Source organism: Tachysurus fulvidraco, chromosome 3 (assembly GCF_022655615.1).
Source record: "Tachysurus fulvidraco isolate hzauxx_2018 chromosome 3, HZAU_PFXX_2.0, whole genome shotgun sequence".
Taxonomy (NCBI): domain Eukaryota; kingdom Metazoa; phylum Chordata; class Actinopteri; order Siluriformes; family Bagridae; genus Tachysurus; species Tachysurus fulvidraco.
This window is the reverse complement of record NC_062520.1, coordinates 13980832-14007860: the sequence shown is the minus strand read 5'-3', so window position 1 is coordinate 14007860 and position 27029 is coordinate 13980832. Positions and strand designations below refer to the sequence as shown.

Here is a 27029-nt window from a genome sequence, read left to right as displayed (position 1 = left end):
CTGATAACATGCTGTGGATGTGACAAGAAATGTGATCAGACCTGAGAAATGAACTCGATTTGATATTTAGGGGCATTTCCCTCTTTTCAAAAGAGATTTTTTTCAAATATAGACTAGTAGGTCTAATAGGTAAAATAGGTACAATAGGTCAGCCAATCAAGGTACAGTTTCATTTGCTTGGTGAGAAGAGCATGCTGGGGGAGAATATATCACATGGCCTTAGGCGATAATACCCTTTCATAATCTATAGGTCTGGTTTTATTCAGTCAGACTTGCTATTTGAAGTGTGTTTGCACTGGGATCAGCTGGCCCCAGTCAGAACACCCTGCTTTCTCAAGTAATCGAAGGCACTAATGAGCACTGGACTCTGACCGACGTCTGATGTTTAGACGGTGTGTTTAAGGCACACACTTCACAGAGCGAAGGGATGAAGGAGGGGGCTGTTACAGAGATGTGCTAATGAAGCAGTTTACTTTCTCTGGCCTTATTGCAGAGTGTAATGGGCCATGGTGCGCTCCCTCCTCACACTCCCCATCCAAATTTCTCTTTCCCTTTTGAGAAGCAGAGAAAACACCTGCACTCAATAGAGCACTATCTGGCTGTGTGTGTTTGCATGCCTTTTCCTTCTGCTCTCATTTTAAGAATTTCCAGAATGTTCTTTCACACTTTAAACTAATCCAAGCTGTGCATGGGTAGGAGGGATCATAACATGTGGTGTGAATGGCCTTGTTTAAGCATGATCCCACTGTGCTTTATTGTAGCTGAGATAGTGTGAGTTCATTTAGCTCTCCTAGGATGCTGGAAGAAAACATGGAATATCGCTTCTACCTGTAAAGGTTTTGAGTGGATTGGATACTCTAACTGAGAGAGTTCTTGTCCTCCATCTGCTTTAGGATGGCTGTTAAAACTCTTGTAAAGCCGCACACATACACTATCACTCACATAACCTTGATTACAGGACACACATTAAGCCTGCTTGATTCCTCTGCTCTCTCTCATCATGCCAGAACACATGATTAAGACTTTTATTATCATTTTTTTCCATCCATAATTTGTTGATCTGCCAGTTCCCACCCACCTGTCTACTCTCCTATATCATACAACAGCTACAATGCGAGACATGTAGAGACAGCCTCCGCATCATTTCTGCTGTTCATGCTGCATTGCAGGGCAACAAAACACATTCAGATGTCCATGATTTGCTAGAATCACTATGACTGACAGTAGAGAGAGAGAGAGAGAGAGAGAGAGAGAGAGAGAGAGAGAGAGAGAGAGAGAGAGAGAGAGAGAGAGAGAAAGGTGCCATCCCACCCACTCGAAGAGCATAGCCAAATTTGCTCCTTTGGCTCTGTAAAAATTTGGCAAATGCTTTTCCACTGTACCACCCAAGAGCCAGGGCCTTCTCATTTTGGAAACGTTTAAACAATCAATTTTTTTATTATTATCTGCAGGTTCTAAACTCGGCACATTTTGCATGCCCTCCAAACTCTAATTTCTCATTTTCAATGCCGATTCCATGTAATCTGTACAAGAAGCAACATTACCATAATAACAAGGAGTCTGTGATTTCTGTCGGAGCAGAACTGACTGGAGTCCAGAATGTTTGTTGAGTTTCTGTTTCCGAAAGTGTGTAAGTTTCAGTCAAATGTTGTTTTTTTTTAAACACACAAAAAAGAGAAGAAATCTCACATGATCCTACTGTACAATTCATTTCAGATCTGATATTAAATTTAACATGAACTTTGTTTCCTCACAGTGTGCATTTTGAAAGTAATCAGATTTAAGAACTGAAACGGTGATTCACTTTCTGGCTTCTCTAATTATTTAATTCCGATTCGCCGCCATATATTTGCTTAATTACCAATGGGGTGTTGACAATAAAGACTCTCTTTATTTAATTTGTGCTATTAGTTATTCTATTAATCATATTGTTAGTTATTTGTCACGTCAACTCCACCTTTGAATTCCATTTCCCCGAACACACCATGGTCTTTCTCCATACACACAAACTTTGCATAATTACATAACGTAATGACTTTACCAAGCTTTTTTACTATACACTGTTTTTTTGTTTTGTTTTGTTTTGTTTGTATTCTGAAAATTTGGTATCCTGTTTGCTGAACACTTGACCCTCTGCCTGTTTCTGACCTTGCAGTTTTTTGATTGTTTACTGATTATTATTAAAATTGTTTGACTCCGTTACACCCACGCGAGCCCCTCTCTGCTGTGACATTATTCTTAACTAAGAGCTATTCACGTAGCTATTCCATAGCACAACAGTGATAATGGTGTTCAAAACTGTAGTGTCGATTATCCAGAATTTAGTGCAGGCTTTAATTCTATATAATTGATTGATTAATGTAAGCTACTACAGCGTGAGCACCACACTGGATTTGCTATTAGTAGACAGTATGCTAATATTACCATACAAACCACAACAAATTTGAAATTAAATTAATATCCCTAAAAAATTTAATTCACGGTCTCTAAGCCACATGTGTTGTGCATGTGTGCCACTGTAAAAGTAATTTCTAAACTGCTTGGCTGTTTTATTTTATTTCATTTGTGTTTCCTCTTGGTGATTAAGTGATTGATTTAGCTGCGCTGCGACATACATGGGCGAGCCGAGATTATCACGTTTATAGCAGATAGAATTCTAATACGGCGGAGAGAGTGGGAGTAAAACGATCCTTCAGTGAAAACGATCGGATCTCGAGTGCTCTAATAGCTGCGTGTGCGTCTGACCTGGGAGGAGATAGCAGCCAACAACAGAGGGATTTAGGCTTTGAGAGGAAGCCCATTAAGACATCCTAATGTGCTTTTCTTTATGAAGCTTTAATTGAAGCTGGTAGATGACTCATGCATGTCTAAATCAGACTGATTTGATTTCACGCACACAAACACAAGCACACATGGGCACACACGCATCTTCATCCGCAATGACCTGTCAAATTAACAGAGTTATGCTTTTTACTGTCCTCTTTATTCTCTGTAGGAGAATTGAACAGGACAGCTCGTTCTTTAATGACCGGTGTTTTTTTTTTTTTTTCTGTACTGGCCGAGAGTAATGTCTTTCCTCTTAGGGCAACGTAAACCCAAAGCCCTAATGGAGCTCAAGTCTAACTCGGGTAGGAAATAGTGCATTTTAACAGAGGACACAAACAATGCACTCCACCACCCCCTTCCTGCTGTCTGTCTTTTTTTTTTCTCCCTGAGTGAAGGAGAAGTGCTTGATGTGAGGCTTGTATGGTTAGCAGGATCACAGTGCAGCTCTGTGCATTTCAATGGCCTGCTCTATAAGCGAGGTACAGGTCCGATCTCCCTCCAGCCCAGAGCTCAAAACAACAGGCACACAAACAGTGGCAAGGCCATTAAAAGGCAGGAAGTGGGCAGGCTAAGATGATTATGAAGACTTTGTATTCTGCCCACTATCGCTCTTACTCTCTGTATCTCTAGCTCGTCTGCCATATCACATCTTTCTCTAGCTCCACTCTCTCTCTCTCTCTCTCTCTCTCTCTCTCTCTCTCTCTCTCTCTCTCTCTCTCTCTCTCTCTCTCTCTCTCTCTCTCTCTCTCTCTCTCTCAATGTCAGCAGATATCAAACAGTCTACTGGTATTTACCTGCTTTGGCCCAAAATAAACAGATCCAGGCTCTGGACAAATGGTTTTCTCTCTCTCTCATCCCTGATTCTGGGCTGTTTTTTCATTCAGCATTCATCCCCTCTGCACTTCATTTGGAAGATTTACATAGAATTATAAAATAAAACAATTTATCTGAGTTACTATTACAGGTGACCTTATTATTTTTTTACTTATATATTATAATACAGCAAGACACATGAATTATACTGGAGATGGGTTGAGGATGGATTGGTTCTAACATAAAAACATAAAACTATTCTTATATGAATAATTGGCTGCTTTTTTGTGATTCTTTCCGTGATTTTTTTAAGTAACATTCTCTTGTAGCATGGAAATGTGGAAATGAGCTCCATGTTCCTCGTAAAGCAAAAGTGTTGCATTGTATTTTACAATATCTTTGCATATGTCTCACATATGTCCTGCATTCCTGAGGAGTGAGAGTGGTGTTTTGAATGTTTTGTAGGGGTATAAATAAAAAATAATTAAATAGCTGTTGATGTTGCCGGAACAGCTTTGTGGTTTATAATTCAAGATGTTTGCAACATACAATCAGGCTAAGACACATAAATTAACTTAAAAATTCCTACACGTTTACATGCACATAGTCGCATATATCCAAGGCGCCTGCGTTCGGCTGTACTGTATTGTAGCTGCCACAATAGGGGTACTTTTCAATCCATTTAGAGAGGATGTCTGTGTTTTCTTTCTTTCTTTCTTTCTTTCTTTCTTTCTTTCTTTCTTTCTTTCTTTCTTTCTTTCTTTTTTCGCTCGCTCGCTCACCACCTGCCCCCAGCTTGTGTAGTCTTCTGCAGCATTGGCACTTGAACAGAGGCATGCAGCGGCTGCTATTAGAGCGTGGGCGGTGTGGAGACACCCGCGTCGTCAGGGTCACACACTCCTCCCACCCACACCTCGGCACACACATGCCGAGAACGAGAGCACACAGAACACACTGTGCCAGGACAAACACCACACTGCCTGTTGGTAAACACAAGCTTTTTTTCCACACTTTGAATGTGATGCCACACACCCTGTTCCAGTATGACTGCAGCTGACCTCAACTCAGCTGAGAAGGCTAGCAGAACGTTTTCTGAATGTCGCAGGTTTTGGAAGCTTTGTCTCAAAAATGTTCACACATTCAATGAGGCATTCATCTTCATTAGAGGTCAGGGGAAAGCCGGAGTTTATCCGCCGATCTCTAAGCTCATAGTGGGAAACGTAGATCCTGGATGTGAAGCCAGTGCATGTACTGAGAACATTATGCAATGCTTGTAAAAGTTCATAAAACACTACTGCAACATTTTTGTAGTAGCTGTAGGAACATTAACAGCATTTCTATATTAGATTTTTGCATCTTTGGGAACATAGTGTAGCCAACCCGTTATTACTATATAAACAGTACTGAATTACTGTATGTTAGAAATGTAATTTTTTATAACATTACAGTTCATAAAATCTATAATAACTTCCTGAACTTTCTAATGATATTTCGTGGATGTCCACATCTGCAATCACAGAGTTTACCACTGGCACAGATTCAATCGGCAAAGCCCTTCTCATATTAAAGCTGGAAACTTTCAGTATTAGAGGTTTAATCTTATTTGGTCTCAATGGGAGATCCCATCTGGTTGGTCTAGTAGTTAACAGGCTCATCCCCTCACCGCTATCATGCCCACGGTTGCTTTTGGACTGGAGTGGAAGAGTCGAAGAATGGATGAATGATGATGGACTCGCCCTCTTTCTCTCGTGGAGGAATGTGCGTCGCCCACAGAGAGACCTGCAGGTCTGTGGGAGCGCAGCGGGAGCTGGCAAGCTGGATACCTGCCTTTTCGATTAGAAACACATGTCCATCTTCTTCATGACCTGCTCTCCATCTCCTCTCACTCACTCCTCTGACTGTGTCTTCCTCTCTTACCATTACAATGTCTGTTGTTCCTTGACCCAGAGTTAATAAACAGCTTGGTTAGCGCTGTCAGTTTGGGTAAATGTTTTCAGAACACTAAGCAACAGACACATACCCACACAAACTAGATCACATGTACACCAGCCTACTCAAAGACAAGCCACAGAGTTCCTGAATATGAAGCTTTACGCAGTCCTCACGCCTGTAGGTCGTCCTTCGCAACAGGAAAAATATCTCTTCAGCTGTTTAGGGAAATGCAATCCAGCATGGTCATGCCGATTCACCATGCATGCCTCTGTGTGTTTCTGTAGTTGTGGGGAACAAATGGGTTTACTAGAATTGTTTTGTACTCTTATCTGCCTAGTAAAATAGGGTAGAAAAGATTTTGTGCTTGTAAAATGATGTTTATAAACCCACTAAAAAAAATGTGCAGTTATAGTTGAGCATTTGCACAAATAAATCAGAAGGTGAAACAATGCGACAAAAGAAATGCATATAAATCCACAGATATGTGGAAATATGTATAGAATATGGAAAAATGAGAACAGTAATTCACCTCTGGCTTGATCGTTAGGGATAAAATAAGAATACATTTCATTACATATATAATTATTTAGCCTCCTGGAGGTACTGCGGTAGGATCCTGTGCTCTCATTACCGAGGTCCGGGTTCGAATCTTGGGCAGGGAGCTGAACCAGCCACTGAAGAGTTAACTCTCAGTGCCGGTCCCAAGCCCAGATAAAATGGGAGGGTTGCATCAGGAAGGGCATCCGGCATAAAAACCTCTGCCAAATAAAATATGCGGATCAAATGATTTGCTGTGGCGACCCCAAACAGGGAGCAGCTGAATATATATATAATTATTTATATATTTGTGTAATGCTGCTTTGTGACCATGTATACTGTTAAAAGCTCTAGACAAATTCAACAGAATTGAATTGACTGCATTTAAATGTGAAGGCATGCTGCTGGAGTGGGGCAGTGGGAAGCATTGCTGTCTCACAGCTCCAGGGTCCCCGGGTTCATTTCTGAGCTCGGTCTATGTCTAGAGTTTTTCCTGTAAGTTTTATCCTGGTTCACTTCCAGAGACTCTCAGAAACATGGCAGTAGGTGGGTTAGCTATGCAAATTGCCTGTAAGTGTAGACGTGTGCATGGTGTTCTGTTATGAACTTGCGTACCATTTAGGTTGTGTCCCTGGCCATACCTAGCGTTTTACAGACATGTTCATGATCCCTGACCGGAATAAAGTGCTTACTGAAGTTGAATCAATGCTAAAAAATTTATACTGTGAATGTGCAACTGTAGATGTTTTCATCAAAGTGATCGATCAATAAGGAACAGATGGTGATTTTGATTTACCCAGTCAGGACTGAGGTGACTAATAGTTTTACAATATAGCTTTACAGATGAAAAAACAAACCTTTGTTTGTATTCCACCATGTTATTATATTATTTGCTTATTGCAACAAAATACTTTGGGGAGGTTTTTTAATGGTACGAATAGTGTGAAGTGCATGTGTATATATATATATATATTAGTGTTTTTTATGTCCTAGGTGGCAGGGATTGTGGCATGGCTCAGTTCATTAAGTATGATAGTGGAGGCAGACTGGAAAAACACTGAGATTTATTAAAGTAAGACTATGGCAGTGAAACACAGCCATCCTCCCCGCCATTATTACACCTCCTCACCCACCAACTGGGTACATTCCGACTTGCCAACATCCCTCTGCGTGTGTGTGTGTGTGTGTGTGTGTGTGTGTGTGTGTGTGTGTGTGTGTGTGTGTGTGTGTGTGTGTGTGTGTGTGTGTGTGTGTGTGTGTGTAAAATTTCCCTGGGTGATATCCAGGGTCTGTTAGTGAGACCAATATCAAAGATCAAAAGTGCAGATTTAAAACGCATGACTGAGAATCAGCAGTTAAGGTTCAGGGCATCTTGACTAACAAAATAAATGTGGGGAAAGCCAGGCAGAGAGTGCTCATAAAATAGCCTCGGTTATTTCTCTGGGCTCTGAAAACACAGCGAAACCCCCTGAGTTATTTGGCCTCTCGACTTTATGACACTGTTGGTTGTTATTTCAGAGTTAGCCCTTTTCCCACAGTGCCGGGAAAGGACCTTAAAGCAAATCTTTGACTTTTTCACTCCATCAGCTGAATCTCTCTCTCTCTCTCTCTCTCTCTCTCTCTCTCTCTCTCTCTCTCTCTCTCTCTCTCTCTCTCTCTCTCTCTCTCTCTCTCTCTCTCTGTCTCATTATCCCATTGTTTGCACTTGGCTAGGAGAGAGAGGGGGAGAGTTGCTTATGCTAACATTTTGCGCATGCTGTAAATGCTGTGATCTGCTCTGCCTCTCTGGCTGTCTCTCTTCCAACAACAGAAGTGCTTGTGCGCAGGTCTTATCAGCACAGGGCCGTGCAAAGTCTGTGTGTGAATGTGTGTCTGGGTAATATGAATGTGATGACAGGGCGGCAGGTGTAGACCTACGCACTCCAGGCAGGTGAACGAGAGAGGCTGTCTCGCTCTCATCACACACAGTAGTATGTGATTAGAAGAGTCTTATCTGACAGCCCTGACCAAATTCACCCACGTCCTCGCTTCTACTCTCTTCTCTTCTCTTCTCTTCTCTTCTCTTCTCTTCTCTTCTCTTCTCTTCTCTTCTCTTCTCATCTTGTCACCTTCATTACATCTTCTCGTTATTAAACCACTATTGAAAAGTGTCATGAAAAATGCATTAATCGTTCTGAAAGTCGTGCATAGATCCTATAGTGTTACAGTTGCTTGTTCTGTGTTTAGGCACGCTTCTTTATTGCATATTTGTACATCATCAAAAATGAAATAGGTTGATGTCTCAACGGAGAGATATTATTTTTTTGTCTGTATGTTTTTTTTTTCTTCTTTTAATAATCTAGCTCTGGATTGTTTCGGAGTCTGAGGCATTGTATATTGTTAATGTTTTCTCTGCCAGGCAGAGAAAACATTCACAATAGGTAGGTACTTGTAGAGGTGAGTGTAACGTCGTTTAGCCTCAAGGCTGGATTAGTCACTGGAGTTGACTGCACAAAGACCACATAAAGGCTCTCCTGCATCTTTCAGCACTCTTTGCCAGATCATATCTTACTGAAACTTTTGCTTGCTCAAAATGAGTTTTCCTGGTTGCTGGGGAAACAAAATCAGTTCAACAAAGGCTCATAGGACTTTGTTCTGGAAAAAAAGCGCACTAAAGCACTTAAAGTGTTCCAGGAACACATATTAGTGTCTTTTACTGCCTACACTTTTGGTTAAATGTGTGTGAAACAAGGACACAGAAAAGAAAACAAAAGGGTGCTTGAGCTTATAGTTGACTTTTTCTGGAATACAATTGTGTTGAACGCTTGTCAAATTTAGAGATGTGAACTGGTCATACTTGACTTAGATCTGCTCTCACACAAGCATAGAAATCAAACAACATTTTCATTTTGAAGATATCACTGTTGGCTGTCAGAACATGGGACTATTATAATGTTTAAGTTATTTACAATCATGATTACGGTGCTTATTTTTTCAACACTATCAAGCTTGGTCTTTGAAGGTGTGCCAGCAAGCTTGTTTTGATGTTGCATGCTCGGAGGGAACACATGCCAAGAGTGGAGTCTGAGCATCTCAACAGAGAGAAGGGTTGGGGGGGCAGCAGGAGCTGCAATGAATATGGGAAGAGAGAAAAGAAACACTATGGGAATCAAACTTCAAAAAGGGGCTTGCTTTTCCATCCCTGCACTACAGGCTCTTTGGGGTTGTGTAGATACCCGAGGTGTAACATTTCCTTTTTGTTCAAACCCCTGACGGTCATCACTCCTGAGGTCATCACCTCTCCATCAGTCTACTGACGATGACCTTTAGCAACCCCGCTCACTCGCTCTCACTCTACACACCATCTGACTGATGGTTTTTTCCCACTTCTCTTCCTCTCTCTCTCTCTCTCTCTCTCTCTCTCTCTCTCTCTCTCTCTCTCTCTCTCTCTCTCTCTCTCTCTCTCTCTCTCTCTCTCTCGCTGCAGCCCCCACAGAGCCACTGCTGTGTAAATTTGCAGATGGGGGTCAGAAGAAGAGACAGAGCCAGAGCAAGTATCCCCAAAACGGCAGACCATGGCCTCGGGAAGGAGAGGTGAGTTTCATCATCTTCATCATTTTCAGTATACCACATGTCACCTTTAATCCATATGTTCTGTTCTAACCACTTTCACATTTTTATTTAAAGTAAAGCAATATTATTTCATCTCTTTTAACAGCATGAAACTTTTTATTTCTTTGTGCAAATTACCATTAAAATATTAATGCACTTGATTAACTTTCAGCTTCTTGTGTCCTTAGAATAACAATGAAATAGAACTTTGAATCAAAATCTGGTAGTATGAAAAAAAATATTAAAAAAGTAGTGGTATCTCATGTCAGTTATGATTTAAGAAAAAACATGAGTGACATCCCAAGGCTAAGCTAAACCCCAGCCATAACCCTAACAGCCATGATTAAAGTTTTAGAGAAATCAGAAGGACAGAGTTCATACACATAGCAAAGCACCAAATAATTAACTATGTTGTTTTTAAATAGTAAGTTTCTTTGTGTAAGGTGAATATGTAAAATGTATAGCCCATATGAAATTTAATTGAGATCTGCAAATCATTTTGTAAATATAAGTCCATATTTTTTGCCTCACACCTTAAGGGTTGGGGTTCATTTCCCATTTTTGCCCTGTGTGTGTGAAGATTGAATATTCTCCCATAAGTACTCCAGATTCTTAACCCGGTCTGAATATACCTGTTGGAGGTTGACTGGAATCTCTAAATTGCCCACAAAATAGATGTAGTAAGTTCTTTCGCACCCTGCCCAGGGTCTCTATTTACCCAGATTCCCTTGAGATAGGCGTCAGGTTTTCCGTGACCCTGTGTAAGATAACCGGTACAGAAAATGAATGAATGGAATATCTCTTATTAAAATAAAAGTCTTAGAACTCCTAAACCAAACCCTGTGTACACATATACCATAGGAAATGGCACACTTTAAAAAGCATTTAAAAGGATTTGATTTCCACACTTATTGCTAAGCTAAGACATATTGGACAAAGAGACTGTACAACTGCATGCCAACATGGTCAGTCAGTCAGTGGGATATTCTTGGATAAGTAGTGAAAAGAGTATGAGGGTTAACCCCTGTACACAAAGCACCAAAAGGCATCGGTTTGACAAGGCAAGAAGAGCTGCAAGACAAAAGAGCCTGCATGGAGAGCAGCAGTAGAGTCAGTGAGACGAGAGGCACCCGATGCGAAGCATGCCCTCTGATTCTGCTTGGGGCTAGAAAAGAGGAGAGGAGAGGTGAGGAGAGAGGAATGAGAGGAGAGCAGAGGAGGGGGCAATGCTTTGACTGACAGGCACATCTGGCCCTGTTTAAGCTTCCTACCTCCCTCTCAGGCTTTTAATCTTCAGCTCTTTTCTGAACTGCGAAGAGAGGCGACACGGCAGCAAAGCGGAGATGTGCTGGCATTTTCTGGGCAGCCCAGCCACTTGCATGATGGCTCAGGGAAACATGCCAGATGCCAGTCTATCCCACAACCGCTGTGAGCTCCATTACCCAAACCTGGCATCGAGCAGAAGTTTGCCTAGACAAACTCAGACACAGGTGTCTGTGTTTGTACAGGAGCTCTACCCTCACCCCAGGGGTCTTCGGAGAGCAAAGAGGACTTACAGTACACTACACATATGGGTTGTTCCAGCAAATCTCCCACTACTCCCTGTGTTTTCTCCCCTGCTGAGAATCTGGCACCCTGCAGGTTGCAGTATATGAGAACTATTTATCCATGTCCTCTCCGATACAGGCCGAGAGTGCCGCCCTCTGCTGTCATTCACTTAGCTGGCATGAGCAACGTCAACATGAGCAATGTCTCTTGCAGACTTGTAAATACCAAATAACTTTGTGGCATACCGAAGCGGAGCAAGGCTGGCTCTCTCTGGCTGACTCTGCAAGGTAATAGATTCACCGTTACAAGGCCTGGCCCAAGCTCTTAAAGACATAAAGATCATTCGGCCAGACAGCTCAGCTCTTCGGCCGACATGACTCAGTACAATTTACAGCTTCTGTCTCACTTCAGTGTTAGTCTCCCTTCTGTATGGGCATGAACTCTCTTTTACTGATTTTCATGTTTCTTTTGCATTTCAGAGTGGCATGGCATTACCCTACGACCCTGCCGCAATGCAGAATGGGTAAGTCTATATTTAGTTTTTATGCTTCCCTCCCAGACACACTTGGTTTATTAGTTTCCTCCTCAGCTTCCATGACAGTATTATCGAAGGGGTGCAAAAGTCTGAGGCATGATGAGTAATTCTCAAGTGTAACCCACTCCCAATCACGCACACGCAAGCACACACACGGAGAAGCTGTCCTGCCCCATCTGTGTTTGTGCTGCTGTTGCACTGCAGGGTGTAAGTGTTTCGTCAGGTACGGGCTGCGGGGCTGGATGTGACTGCTTGTGTAAGGGAAATATGAGCTTTGTCTTTCTGCCAGCTCTTCCGGCCCCGGTGCCCATGATCCTGCCCTCCAGAGAGCGGATCCATCCCCTCTTCTTCTGCAGACTGACACAGCATTTACCACCTCACACATGCACATATACACACACAGACATAAAACAAGGGAGGTTAATAACTTAAGGGGTAAGGAGGGGGTCAATCAGTAATATCACTGTGCACATTTTGTAGGCCAGATACAGTTCAGCAAACACTATTATTTTCCCTAAATATTCAGTTTTTCTCTGAGATACAGTACAGGATATACAATCTATATTGTGTTTTTCACATTATGTTTCAAGTAAGGGGGGGGGCACGGTGGCTTAGTGGTTAGCACGTTCGCCTCACACCTTCAGGGTCAGGGTTTGATTCCCGCCTCCGTTTTGTGTGTGTGTGGAGTTTGCATGTTCTCCCTGTGCCTCGGGGGTTTCCTCCGGGTACTCCAGTTTCCTCCCCCGGTCCAAAGACATGCATGGTAGGTTGATTGGCATCTCTGGAAAAATTGTCCGTAGTGTGTGAATGCGTGAGTGAATGAGTGTGTGTGTGTGTGTGTGTGCCCTGCGATGGGTTGGCACTCCGTCCAGGGTGTATCCTGCCTTGATGCCCGATGACGCCTGAGATAGTCACAGGCTCCCCGAGACCCGAGTAGTTCGGAAAAGCGGTAGAAAAAGAGTGAGAGAGAGAGTGTTTCAAGTAAGACTTTAACTCACTCATGATAGACAGTATGCTTTTTGTCTCTGTGGCAGCGTTTACAATAATTTTATATTTGTGTTTTTCTGATATGTCCAGATCATACATGGCTAATCACAACAACCTCCAATAGCCAGACATAAGACAAATTTGCAGTATTAGTACTGTTCTGTTCTCAACTAGACCTTTCCAATTGTTTAATGGGCCGTATCATCTTACTGAAAGGAGGCCATAGCCACTAATGGCTAACATAAATAAGAGCCGAGCTGCCGTGGTCTTAAACCAGAATCACATGAGAAAGCCTAATACGACTACTGGAACCTGGACGGGTATCCCATAACTACCTCTATGTTTCTATTGTACTAATTGTCCATATGCCTTCAGTAGGGGTAATGTGACATATTAGATTTTTTCAGACAGGTTATCATGTGATGGGTGTAAGGAGTGGAATCTAAGAGAAGACAGCATTTCATTCCCAACGCTCCATTACTCAGCCGCCAGGCAAACCAATCAATATAGCATAGCAACAAGCCTACTAAATGAAACATGTCCGCTCTGGGTACACAATGCTAAATAAAGTCATGGCCCATCGCTCTACCAGCAGACAGCTATAGGGAATCACTGGATCAGCCACACACACAGGCACACACACACACACACACACACACAACCACACACACATACAACCACACACACACACAACCACACACACACTGTAAGTGCACATGTAAAGTACAATGTATAGAGCTTTAAAGTAAAATGAGACCCTGTGCTTTCCCCACACATACATGTTAAAGCTTTTAAGTAATTTTGTGCTCTGTGAGCTTCTTTCATTATGCATGACTGATGTATGGCTGTGTGTGCACAGGTTCTACTCCTCTCCATACAGTATCTCCACCAACCGCATGATCGCCCAGACATCAATCACACCATTCATCGCTGCCTCTCCAGTTTCCACATATCAGGTAAAGTCATACGCTTTAGATTTATTATATATACATGTGTGTGTGTGTGTGTGTGTGTGTGTGTGTGTGTGTGTGTGTGTGTGTGTGTGTGTGTGTGTGTGTGTGTGTGTGGACTAGTCAATGCTTTGGGGAACTGTCGACTAGTTCGGCTGTCAACTGTCGACCAGCATGGTGGGAGAAATACAGCAAGGCAGATGGTAAAGTAATGCCAGCAGAGGATACAAAAAGAAGATTAAAAAACTTACATATACTTAAAGAACTTTAAGAATGTAAATATATTCAAAATATTTCACACAACATGAATCCACTTTCAACAATCCGCTGAACTTTGTGTAATTATTTCCTGTTGCTTTAGTGTAAGATTTTCACTTTAATATAGTGATAACCTTACACTAAGTATAAAGGTGTACACAGGACTGTATTCTAATCGGCTCATTCCCTGATGTATTTCTGACGATTCCTGCCCACTTCTGCAGTTATTTTGGTGGTTCTTTTATGTTTAATAAAATATAATTAAAATCTCAGCACTGTGGCATTCCTTCGTGACTAGCGCTGTGCGGAAAAAGCACATTCCATGAAATGGGTTCTACGTCACAAGCCAATCCAACACCAGACACTTTTGTGGGTGGCTGTCACAGCTAGTTCTGAACCTGCACATTCCAGCTGACAAAAGCCATTCCAGATTCATTATCAATGCCACTGTGAGACCCGATCTGAACATGCCGGTTCAACTCCTAGGTCATTATTAGCCTGGAGAAACCTCCTAACACTGCTGTAGACATACAGTAGCTTTCTCCACAAGGAAAACTGGTCACTGAGCTATAAGAAGCGCTCTCAGCATCATCATTTCATCTCAGCTATGTCCGTCTTTTGTACACAAAAGAGCATTTTTAAAAGGAAATTTGCGCATTAATAGTGTAATAATGATACACAGATACACATTTATTGCACTGATTTATTTATTTATTTTCATCGTTCACACTTAAGCCAAAAAAAAGCACTGAAGCTGAAAATGTGCATGGCTGTTAAATAAAGTGTGGCTTGGTGCGTTCATAGCACAAGTTGCGTAAACGGTATAGATGCTATAAACTACATGTATTCTAATATGAAGTGCCCATTTATTTAAACGTTTAAATGCAATTCTCCTTATATTTGCAGAGTTATGAACTCTGATTCAGCTTTGACCAGCCAGGAGAAAGTGACAAAGAAAAAAAATAATCAGAGAAAGGAAGAGATCAAATACTGACAACAAACAATGAACATTTCTAATTGATTTGGATTAAGCGAAACTAAATAACACAGAGAGCAGGGCTGGGAAAGAGGCAAAGCTTTTCAGATCCTGGACCTCTTCCTGTCCTCACGACAACATGCCCCCTGCTCACACACACACGCACACACACACACACACACAGAGTGGCCTCCAAAGACCCGCCTACTTTAACAGAAAAAACACATTTGCTGCAGTGTTACACAAAGGGGAAGAATAGCTCCTAATTGACTATAGTGGTAGCAGTATTACATGCAAACACCCCACCCAGCCTACGTTAATTAATATTGAATCACACACTGCAGCAAATACAGAGACGACTCCAACTCAGATTGACATCAGATCAATGCAAAATCACCTCTAACTGTATCTACAGGAAAGGAAGTAACTGTATCTCTTCCAGATTTAAATATGAGAGAGAGAGAGAGAGAGAGAGAGAGAGAGAGAGAGAGAGAGAGAGAGAGAGAGAGAGAGAGAGAGAGAGAGAGAGAGAGAGAGAGAGAAAGACTGAATGAATCTTTAAGCAACAAGCAGAGACATGGTGTGTGCTTACACACCTTAGAGAAAGTCATGCTAGATGATCACACTAGCGCATCATGCCACAGAACATCCATACTGGATCTGTCTCAAATGGTGAGCAATGAGCGATGCACATTTCAACGCTTTTCAGCAAATTTTTAAAACACATTTGACATCGCATTCCCCTTGTAGATACCGAGATTTCCGCTGTTCACTAACTCTCCCGTTCTGCAAAACAATAGCTGCATTTGTTGAGGCACAAATGCAATAATAAGGAATATTTAGGCAGGGCTTTATGAGCAGAGCAGAGAGGCAGGGGAGATGAAAGTTGAGATTTTGGGCCAGACGGCGCTATGATGATGAAACTGCTGCTGCGCTGCTGTAATTAGGAGACAATATTGCTCCTTGTGGCATTCTGATCCCACTGTAATTATCACGCTGTATTTCTGGCTGCTGCCGTCGCTGGTTTGGGGGTTTCTCAGGTGGGGGAGGAAGAGATGGGAAAATGAGGAAATGCTCTTCTCCCAACAGGTGCAGAGTACGTCCTGGATGCCTCACCAGCAGTATGTTATGCAACCTACTGTAAGTCCAAACTATTTGCTTCTATTTGTGTGTGTGTGTGTGTGTGTGTGTGTGTGTGTGTGTGTGTGTGTGTGTGTGTGTGTGTGTGTGTGTGTGTGTGTGTGTGTGTGTGTGTGTGTAGGTGGTGGGTGGTTGTGTGTGCAGAATGAAATAAAAAAAGTAAATGTACTGTAAACAGGTTAAAGTGAGTTACTTGTTATAAGTACCATTAAGAATTTTAGTCCTGCCCCTTGGTGGCTGAGAGTGTGTGTGTGTGAGAGAGAGAGAGAGAGAGAGAGAGAGAGAGAGAGAGAGAGAGAGAGAGAGAGAGAGAGAGAGAGAGAGAGAGAGAGAGAGAGAGAGAGAGAGGTGTGATTAATTTCGGTCCAGAGTTTTGGAATTGTACACCACCTCCTTTCCCAGTTCTCATTCCCTTTTACTCTTTTTTTTCTTTTACCCTTTTTCACCATCTCTCTTTTTTTTTATCTTGTTGTTGCATAGACAGTAAGGATGCAGGAAGGGCACCTGCCACTGCAGGCTTGGAAAATTCCCCATACATGCACACACGCAAAAAAGGGTAACTCCAAGCACATGTTTGGAACTCGGCCCACTGTCTGCCTTGTACCTGCACTCTACTGCACGCTACTCTAAGGCCCCAATCCTTTTACCTAGCTGGTCTGGGTTGAGGATTTTGTTTGTCTTAACCTCTTATGCTCCTGGGTATTTTTTTTTTCAGGAGAGTCCGGAACCACTAGTGATCCCTTGGAGTTTTAGAGGATATTAGCGATGCCTTAAAAGTGTTCACTCAGCTGCCTCGGGCATTCGGGTTCCATAATCTGCAAAACGAATCAAACACAAAGCATTAGGAAAGGAAGTCAGGGAGGGAAAGGGGGATCAAGGAAGAAAAGAGAGAAGAGGTAGTGCAACAGAGGCCACTTTCACATAAATGGAACTGTATTTAGTCTTTAATTTGAACCTTGGCACACTTCCCATTATGGTGCAATGTGATTTTTGCCAGGTGTGAACACAGCAATCACACACAACCAGTCTAACAGCACCTGAGAGAGATGTTACACTATAAAGACAAGTAGACTCCCTGATTCCTCCCAGTAACCGGAAGTGAACCAGACACTTTGTGTAGCATGGACGGCAGACGATGTGTTTTCACATGTAAGTTGGCAAAGTGATAGACTAGACAGTATTTCTTACCATTTGCTGCCATGAATTTACAGCCAGGACATTTTACTTTTGTTACTTGTTATCAAACATCATTTATATACTATGTATAGTAATGGTGAAATATGGTGTGTGTTGAAGTTATTGGTTGTTTTGGGTTGTTTCTCTCCAAATCATTGCTGGATTTGTTTTTATATGTTAGTTTTATTTAGGTTTTGGTGCATGTTTTTTTTTTTTTTTAACTATTTTTCCATTGATATTTCCTATTTTTTTCCTGTTGCTTTTTTTTAAGTTTTTTTTACATGATTGTATTGCTTTTAATAATTGTAGACAGGGTTATATTTTCATTTTTCCCCCACACATAAACCATAGGTGTTGCCAACATCTACACAGCTGTCGCACTCGAAATTCACCAGCGAACATTCCGAGTTTTACAGTCTGAAACAGAGACAAACTGAGAGGCCAATGGCTGAATGTCTGTCTCTATTACTCTAACAAGATAATGATATTTCAGGAGACGTGTCAGATTTGGGTGCTGTCCTGAGGGTGATAACGTGTAAACATGTTTTATAGCACAGTCTTCTGGGCCGATTCTCTGGCAGCTCATCAGATGAAACCTTAGACACCAAGGAAAGGAAAGAAAGAAAATTCTGTTGAGAGGATGTTAGAGTCAGCAAAACAAACTCCTGAGAAGAGTACAAGACAGAAGGAAATGTTGTTTTTTTCTGTTACCATATGGACAGAATGCAGACAATTAAAAGTATCTGAGGAAAAGAAGATAATGTAAAAAGAGTGTACCTCTGTATTTGGCACCTTGTTACTGTGGAGACACGTGACCATAGCAACTAGAGATGAGGACTGACTGAAATTGGCACACGATGGAGGCTGTCTCTGGACACTGGACACTGTGTGTGTGTGTGTGTGTGTGTGTGTGTGTGTGTGATGGGGTGTGTTGGGTGGGGGTGGGCCATGGGTGTGGGGGGGGTGGGGGTTGTGGGTGTGTGGGGGGTTGTGGGAGTAGGGGGGGGTGGTGTGCGGTGTGCGCGCGTGGTGGTGGGTGGTGTGTGTGTGTGTGTGGTGTGTGTATACTGTAGATGATGGGAGCTTTTGTGGTGGATGGATCAATGTTGAAAACTGAAAGGTGACATACTACTGTGTTCATGTAACATACTGTACACTTATATACACACAAAAGGAGGAAGGGGGAATGCGAAAGTAAGCACAAAACAAGAGAAAAGAGCGTGAGAGAGAGAGAGAGAGAGTAGAGAGAGAGAGAGAGAGAAGCGAGAGAGGAGAGAGAGAAACGAAAGAGGGAAGATATGAGCGAGAGAGAGAGATAGAGAACTGTAGGTCCTCTGACCGGACCTCGAAGATGCCGAGGTAACGAGAGTCGAGAGAGCTCTAGTCTCGAGTATCGAGGAGCTCTCGGTATCGCTCATCCTCCCTCTTTCCCTCTCTCTTCCCTCTCCCTCCCTCTCTCCCTCTCTCTCTCTCTCTCTCTCTCTCTCTCTCTCTCTCTCTCTCTCTCTCTCTCTCTCTCTCTCTCTCTCTTTCTCCCTCCACCTTATCCACGGGAGGAATGCCTATGTGAATAGTCCCAAATCCCTCTCAGAAAATGAACATTAGCAAATCACCAACACAGCGAATTATTGCAAAGCCGCTTAGAGCAGAACGGCCACTGAATGGAAAAGAAAGGAAACGAGACCCTTCCCTAAATCAGTGCCAGTCATAGCCATTTGTTGAGACAAAGGAGCAAATGTTTGAATAAAGATTTACTGCTTTTATCTCTGCTCCATCACAGCTCTATTCTCCAGATCACACTGTGTGCAGGGTTTGAAAAGGTGGCGTTTGAGTGTGTGCATCTGTGTTTGAGAGAGCTATTCTAATAATAAATATCATTTAAAATATAAAAGACATATCATTTGATAATAACACATAATAGTGTTATTGGTTAGGCTCGTTACAAGTCTGATTTGGATAAAGCCGTGAAGATGATGAGGAACATTTCATGGCTGTAAACCCAGACAGTTCCAGAGAAAATGCCCTTATATCATGTTTGTGTGACGCAATCAAAGATTGATATAAAACATCCTCTGTGGAAGTTTGCTTACTTTGGTCACTGCTGCCTCTGAGGGACTAACAAGTCCACTTCCCTTTCCTCTTGGCATCATCTTCCCTTCCTGTGACAAATCTTATCCTAGTTTATATATCAAGGGCTCAAAGTCGAGACAATAAATGTATTTTTTGACATCAAGGAGTCAGTTGCAGGTCATTTTGCTTCTGTAAAGGAGCTGCTGAAAAAAATCAAAACAGCAAAGGAGCAAGACATTCTCTCTGTTCTGCAGAACTGCTCTCTTGCTGTCTGCATATATGCCCTATAGGGAAATGTATTAATTCACACACACACACACACACACACACACACACACACACACACACACACACACACACACACACACACACACACACACACACACACACACACACACAGGCACACACACAGGCACAACACATGCAGAGCTTAATCATCTGTCTGTGTCTCTCACTGATATGACTGTAAATGAGAGTGGAGAATTATTCAGCGGCAATCTCTTTTTCCTCCTCTCATTATGGGAGTGTAGGAGGTGGGGGAGCTCGTAGCTGGAGGCCCTGGGCGTAGCAGAGATGAGAAGAACAACTCCAGCAGTTTAGCTCTGACGGATAGGATAAAGACAGAGCTCCTCTGACGCTGAGTGTCTGTACGGTTTATTCTTTAAACAGACTTACTGACAGTACAAGCACCGCTGAGCTGCACTCACACAGAGACAGCATCTGAGTGCTTTTTGTGTCTGCATGTGTGTCTGTGAGAGAGACAGAGAGAGCAAAAGAGAAAGTGTGTATATTTCCATGTGCATGAAATGATTCTCAAAGCAACACTCAAGCCAGAAATAAGTAACTGCTAAATGCTACATGAAGGTTTATAGGAGCTAATTGCATTGCAAAAACAATATTGTGCCAAGCGCTCGCTGTTCACCATCAGATGCTTGAATTTGTGTGAAGTATCGGTTCATGGCTGCTTAATCAGGCAGTATGGCATTTTGATATATATGTTACAATTAATTTTAATATAGCACTTTCAACAATAGACATTGTCACAAAGCAGCTTTACAGAATTATAGAAATTCATAATAGAAATATGAAAAGCAGATATGAAGGTGGCAAGGAAAAACTCCCTGAGACATTATTAGGAAGGAACCAGACTCAAAAGGGAATCCTTTCTCAGCTGGGTTCCACCGGGTAATGTGATTATAAAATAATTACAATCAAATAAAATAAAAAGGATAAGTCCAAAAAGGTACAAGGAGACAGTACAGTTTTAGTTGCATCAAAATTGAACATTATTTATAAAACAGCAAACAAAACTAAACAAAACAAAAAATATGAATGAAAGAATCAATGAATGAATCAAAGATTCTGTTGTTAGCATTCTTCATAGAACCACAAACCATATAGTGTACTGGATGCACTATAAAAAAGTTATCAAGTTTATATATCTTCAATATAGTCTAAATGGTCAATTATTTCTTATTAGAAGTTTACAGTAAACCATATGTAAGATCATAAACCCTGTTTGACTTTTTTAAGCTTATTCTTCTTTTATTGACTGATTAGTTTGCTATTATTATTTTAAAAAGTTATTTCTAGAAAGAAGCAAAATTATTCGTAATGATAAATCGGATAAAGAATCTGAAATGCGTTTTACTGTATTAGCAAATGCAATAATTATTACAAATTACTACCAAATTTCTACTTTACACTCTACTCTAAGCTTATTATAAAAAGAATAGATCAGTTTGACTAAATGTACGATCATCTGATAAGATGTAATTATTTAGAACTTTTTAGTGGAAGAGATTTCTGCCTTATGCTGTTATTATATCTAAGCAAGCTTCTCATGTAATAAGAAGCTAGTCCTTGATTACAAAATGACAGAATAATCTAATCACAGGTAGCAACAACAAACACTATCATACAGCATGTAAGTGACAAGCCTCCTGACCAAACATCTGGTGATTAAAATGAAATGTAAAGTAGCATAGACTTTTGTGTTGCCTGGGGTCAACTGGGGGCCAATCCTGTTTTACAGTAAATGGTGATAGCAGATTGTAAGGTAGTATATGACCTCATTTTGCCCTGAGGCAACATATGAGCAAGGTACTGAAGAAACAAGAGTCTCTTTTATGTTTCTGCATGAATAAAGATGAAATCAAATGGAAGCCTGCTTATATTCTTTTCCATTCGGTGTTGTGGTGACGGTTCAGTCCTGTCTTCTCTGTCAGCCAGTCAGGTTGCAAATATGGGAAGCATTACATCCTCCTGTACAAAACTTTTCTTAATTAGTTTCCAGCAGACTGCCTCAAAACGGTTCACTTCGGATTCGGTGAGAGTTTAGAGTTCACAAAGGATTGCAGTTGTATTTCATTCCTATATTGACTTTATTTAGTTATTTATATACAAATGATCCAGTGCACATCAACTATGGTACAGCAACACAAAGTGAAGCAGAATTTAGGTCACACACAGGTTGAAAATATTTGATCAGATATAGAGCAGGCCCACTCAAAAATGCCTAAAAACACACGCTTTCCTCAGCACTGTGGTTACTCCAGACACGATCTGAACCTGGCCAAACTTCAGGAAAGAACTATATCTTGACAAACTACCTGACCAAGAATCCTTTTGGACTTATTAATCGTAATCAAGACATGAGTGTGCGTTGCGTTGCTACACATGATGTTCACTCACGCAACAGAACGCTCTTAAGATCTTAGGTGAGTGGTTACGAATGGCAGGAGCATGTAGCCTCCTTTTACCTCACATGTGTTAACACTCATGAAACAGCGTGGTTGAAACGTAAACACAGTGTGTGCGAGCCATGGCGCTAAGTGAGCAATGCATCATCTCTGCAGAAGTATGCGTGACGCGCATTTGGATCACATTATTTCATTTGTTGAAGTGGAACAACACATGTCTGGCCCCCATAATAGGGCCCAGCTGGAGTGATTCAGATCATTCCATTGTATGACAGAGAGAAAGAGAGAGAGAGAGAGAGAGAGAGAGAGAGAGAGAGAGAGATTTCTGAATGTGAATGAGATTGTGTATGCATTGCATTATAAGGGTATTAACTTTGTAGAGAAGGTTATCCAGACATGGAACTGAATAGGTAGTAGTTTCCTTTCCCATGAGGTCTGACCTCTGACGTTTTTTCCTCTGTGTGTGCGTGTTGATTTGTGCCCACCCACAGGGTGCTGTGATTACGCCAGCCATGGACCACACCATATCCATGCAGCCAGCCAACATGATGGGGCCCCTCACCCAGCAGATGAACCATCTGTCCCTCGGCACCACTGGCACTGTGAGAATTCCTCTGAATTTGGTAGACTATTCTATAAACTGTTCTGACCAGAGACTCACCAGAGTCTGACCAGAACGGCTGTTCTCCCTCTGTTTGCAGTACATGACAGCGGCAGCTGCTGCGGCTCCTATGCAGGGAACCTACATTCCCCAGTACACTGCGGTGCCTGCCTCAGCCATCTCAGTGGAGGTAAGATGCCCTTCACTTTCCATACTTTATATCTTCACACCCTTTCAAGTGCACACTGCAAATCCTTATCCATTTCCTGCTTCAGCTTTGCAACTTATGCCCCCTTTCCACCAAAAAGAACCAGGTGCTGGGTCCGAGCTAGTGCTGGTGCTGGTTCAAATTTCGTTCCACTGGCGAGCCTTCTAAGAACCGGTTTGCCTTTCCATGGGCTAGAGAGCCATCACTGTGCCAAGTCTTACGTCAATATATACAACGTTATACAGCACGTTAGTGCAGCAGAGGCAAACACAAACACAACATAAACAATGGTGGATGTTGCTTTACTGTTAATGCTCATGGCTTTGCGAACCTACATTGGCATCCAAACACGGTGAATCCTGATGTAAAAATATTTAAAAATGGTGCTAACAACATTCTCTTTTGTCTTGTTGGTCACAGTAACCCCACCCCAGCCCCTGATGCAAGCGGTTCTGAAGACTAGACCAGCAATGTTTTGGTGCTACTTAAGAACCACTTTTTCTGGTTCAGAGCCGGTGCTTTGGGTGTCGAAAAAGAAAGAACTGAATTTAAATTAGGCTCTGGCTCTGAACCAGCACTCAAACTGCCTTGGTGGAAAAGGGGCAATAGTGCCACATCTTGTCACTAACAGTAGGCCCATCTCAGCTGATTAGAGTGCCTAGATGGGATGTATGCTTCAAGAGAAAAAAACATTTTTGACATTTTTATCAAAGTAGATACAAAAAAATGCAAAACACTATGACTGAACTAACTCCCGAGGATTGGAAAGTATTAACTGTTTTCTCGGCAGCTGTTAATAATATATATTACATATTCATGATAATATGCCATTTCACAGATTTTAAAGTATACAGGTACCAAATGATATATCAGCATCCACATAAGAATAATGACAAGATAGGAATAAAATAGAACATTATAGGAAAATAATCAACAACAAGCTGGTACAATCAGAGCAAAATATGAATTGAGATTCAGACTCTGCTTTATTTGTCACTGTACAGTGTACATGTACAGAGCCAGTGAAATGCCTCTGAGACAGTGAGTTCGCCTCTGGCCAGAAGTTATAAATAAGTAAGTTAAATAAAAGTATCTACTGTACGAGTAAAGTGCAATATTATGGGGAAAAAAGGTGTAAAGCTGTGTAAAATGTGCATTATAAATATGCATGAGGGTGTGTGAAGAATATCTTGCCAACATCTGCACATCTTATTTAATTTAAAAACTGACATGTCTTTCTTTTGTCCAGTTATAGTTATATTTAATGCTAAGGAATATGCATGAAACAAGCTTGCTAAGTTCTAGCAGCTGTAAAGAGCCGTTCTCTCACCAGGGTAAATGTTTCTCTATATTTAAGTTAATAAGACAAAAGTACCAAGTCCTCTTCCATGATAGAGAACCTGCTTCCATAAACATTCATTTCACTTCATCGTAGCAATGAGTACCCATGAGCTCCACATTTTTCAACCTGTTTTTTCACTAATGATGTGAGCTGTGCTGTGATATAACAACAGTTAATAAGAGAACAGAGAAATCAAAAGTCTTGGAAGTTGGAGCAGGAACAATCAGAAGAGCGATCAGGAGAAGACCATTCCATGTTCTTTTTGCACCCAGGAAATAGAAGGATTGCTGATAGCGCTCTGCCAAGAAAATGAATGCATATTTCATGTTTCTTCACAATTCAAAAACATTCAAAACCAACTACAAAAAAATGCTAATGCTCGGTCTTTGCCAAATCATGTCAAAACAGCTCTCTTGCTTATTTCTGGGATCAGGTGCTCTCTGTCAGGGAACACTCTGCATGAAATATTGTGCAATATGTGAGCATCACATGCAGACTGTTAAATAGACAAGGCACCAGATCACAAGCACTCACTATGTCTTGATGATTTCCAAAATCATGGAGTATGCGTTAGACCTCTCTTCTTCACCCACCCACCGGAACAGATCTTAATGAGGACCAGCTGAATTAGAGCTGATCCAGTACATTACTTATCAGCAGCAGTCTCACAAATTATCTGACAGAGAGTCCCAGTGAAAATATTAATCATAATCAGGATCAGGCATGAATGTGTGTCATTGCTGAAATCCACCATCAAGGATTATGAGACATCAGTAATTACATGATTTGCTAAAGTGAAAATACAGACATCTGTTTTAAGTGTTCTTTTACTTCAGTAGAAGAGAGAGGTTAAAACTAGACATGTGATATCAGGGACAATCCAGTCAACAGGAAATAAAAGGTGGCTCAACAGTTAAGGCTCTGGAGTACTGAGCAGAAGGTTGAGGGTTCAAGCTAACACTGTTGGGATCTTGGGCTTTTAACCCTCTTTGCTTTTGGATTCCTGAAGTGTCATATGATGGCTGACCAGAACTTTCTAACAAGCTGGAATATGAAGAGATTCACTGTGCAGTAAAGTATATGAAAGATGAATCATGTCAGCCATGTATGTAATTAGACTACACTGTAATCTTATTTTAAAACCATGTGACTGACTTTTCAAGAAGAAACTGTGAGTATAAAGCATATCAAACATGCACAAATGCTAGTCATATAATTTTATTTTTAAGAAAAAAAAATTTTCTAATGTAAATGCGAGTTTTTTACTGATATACAGTAGACACAATTGATATAATCCTTATTAAGCATATCGTTAAATCTTGAGTAAAGATTAAAGATCTTGAGTCAAAATTATAAGTGGACATGCCTAAAAAAAACATATTATTAAAAGTATGTGCTGATTTATTATTTAGTCATCTTTCCAAAGTATCGTTATCTCCAACATCATTAGAGTACACAGAATATGAACTGTATTTACACTGTTAGAATAAAGGAAATCTCAGAAAGTCCCTTTCCCTTTGACCTTCTGACAGTTTTTCTCTTTCATATCTGTTCTATTTTTGCTTTTGGTTAGATGATTCTCAGAGATATACCCATGTCTTTATCTCTATCTCTCAGGGTGTGGTGACAGAGGCTTCTCCGCAGAGCGTTCCTCCCTCTTCCCAGGATGCCAGCGGGCAGCAGCAGCCCCTCTGTGTGGATGGTACAGCTGATCACACACCCACCTACTCCTACCAGCCTGCTAAGTGAGACTCTTGATGTTCTATCTACCTCCACACACATGTTACATAGTGAAGGGCTGTGCTGTTCAGGGCTGTGGAATTAACAGAAGGATAAGAGAGTATTAAATGTGTTTACAGTATTTAGCTCAGCAATGGCATTTAGGCCTTTTATATACATGTGTTTTTTTTTATATTACCTCAATTCAAAACAAATCTGTTTCTTCACCCAAATGCTAAGTAAATATAACAAAGCTTTTATGAAGCAGCATTTTGTCAAACTTAAGCTCTTATTTTAGACAGTATTTAAATCCATACCAGCTGTGAGATTCACTGTAAAACCACATTATACTGTACCCATCTGTTATGCTACATTATTTTAAAAGCATGGACACAACACCTTAAAAGAAACTGCCTAAAGTCTTTATAAGTAAAGCAAAACATAAACATTAATATCTGAAAATACAAATACCTACACATTAGCTAGCATTATCACTGCTGTTACAAAAACACTAGCATTCAGTGTTGTACCCCACATAAGGTAATATTGCCTTGTCTGAATTGCTGCATTTTCACTTTTCGATTTCCTCTCTAAATGACCTTCTTGAATGATTATTTAAGTTGTCAAAAGATGATCAAAGTACCGAATAAGTACTTTGTAGTTGAAGTAGAAGTGGCAGTAGTTGCAGTAGGACCAGTAGTAGCATTATCAAAAGTATTAGCAGTACTAGCGGTAACAGCAGCAGAAGTAGCAATTGTAGTAATAATGATAGTATTACCATGGGGGGGGGTGGATATGTCAGTAGTATGTATGTAGTAGTAGTAGTAGCAGCAGTAGTGTTAACACTTGTAGTAATACTAATAGTAGTAGTAATAGTAGTAGTACTAGTAGTATTAGCAGTAGCAGTAATAGTATCTGAAACATCAAGTGTAAACATTACCTGTTACAATTATCTAAATAAAACATAGCTTTCTCGTGTATATACACATTACCGTGCTTCAATGAGCCATGAACAAATAATATTTTTACATATACCATTATATAAATTTAATGAAAATACTATCATAACATACTTAAATAAACATAATTAGATCATATCTCATTTTGTAAATCATGTT

At 41.1% G+C, this 27029-nt stretch overlaps 1 protein-coding gene across 3 annotated transcripts in view; it reads left to right on the top strand.

Moving 5' to 3' along the window:
* Positions 1–27029, top strand: part of rbms3 (RNA binding motif, single stranded interacting protein) — a 127795-nt gene that overhangs the window by 94747 nt on the left and 6019 nt on the right. The window contains exons 7-13 of one of the 3 annotated variants that reach the window (XM_027149950.2): positions 9575–9681; positions 11727–11770; positions 13629–13725; positions 16043–16093; positions 22533–22643; positions 22743–22832; positions 25810–25937. In XM_027149950.2, coding sequence (XP_027005751.1) covers positions 9575–9681; positions 11727–11770; positions 13629–13725; positions 16043–16093; positions 22533–22643; positions 22743–22832; positions 25810–25937 — 628 coding nt within the window. Of the gene's footprint in view, positions 1–9574; positions 9682–11726; positions 11771–13628; positions 13726–16042; positions 16094–22532; positions 22644–22742; positions 22833–23270; positions 23330–25809; positions 25942–27029 lie in introns of those variants that run through there. The other 2 variants (XM_027149951.2, XM_047810801.1) reach the window with 2 other exon arrangements.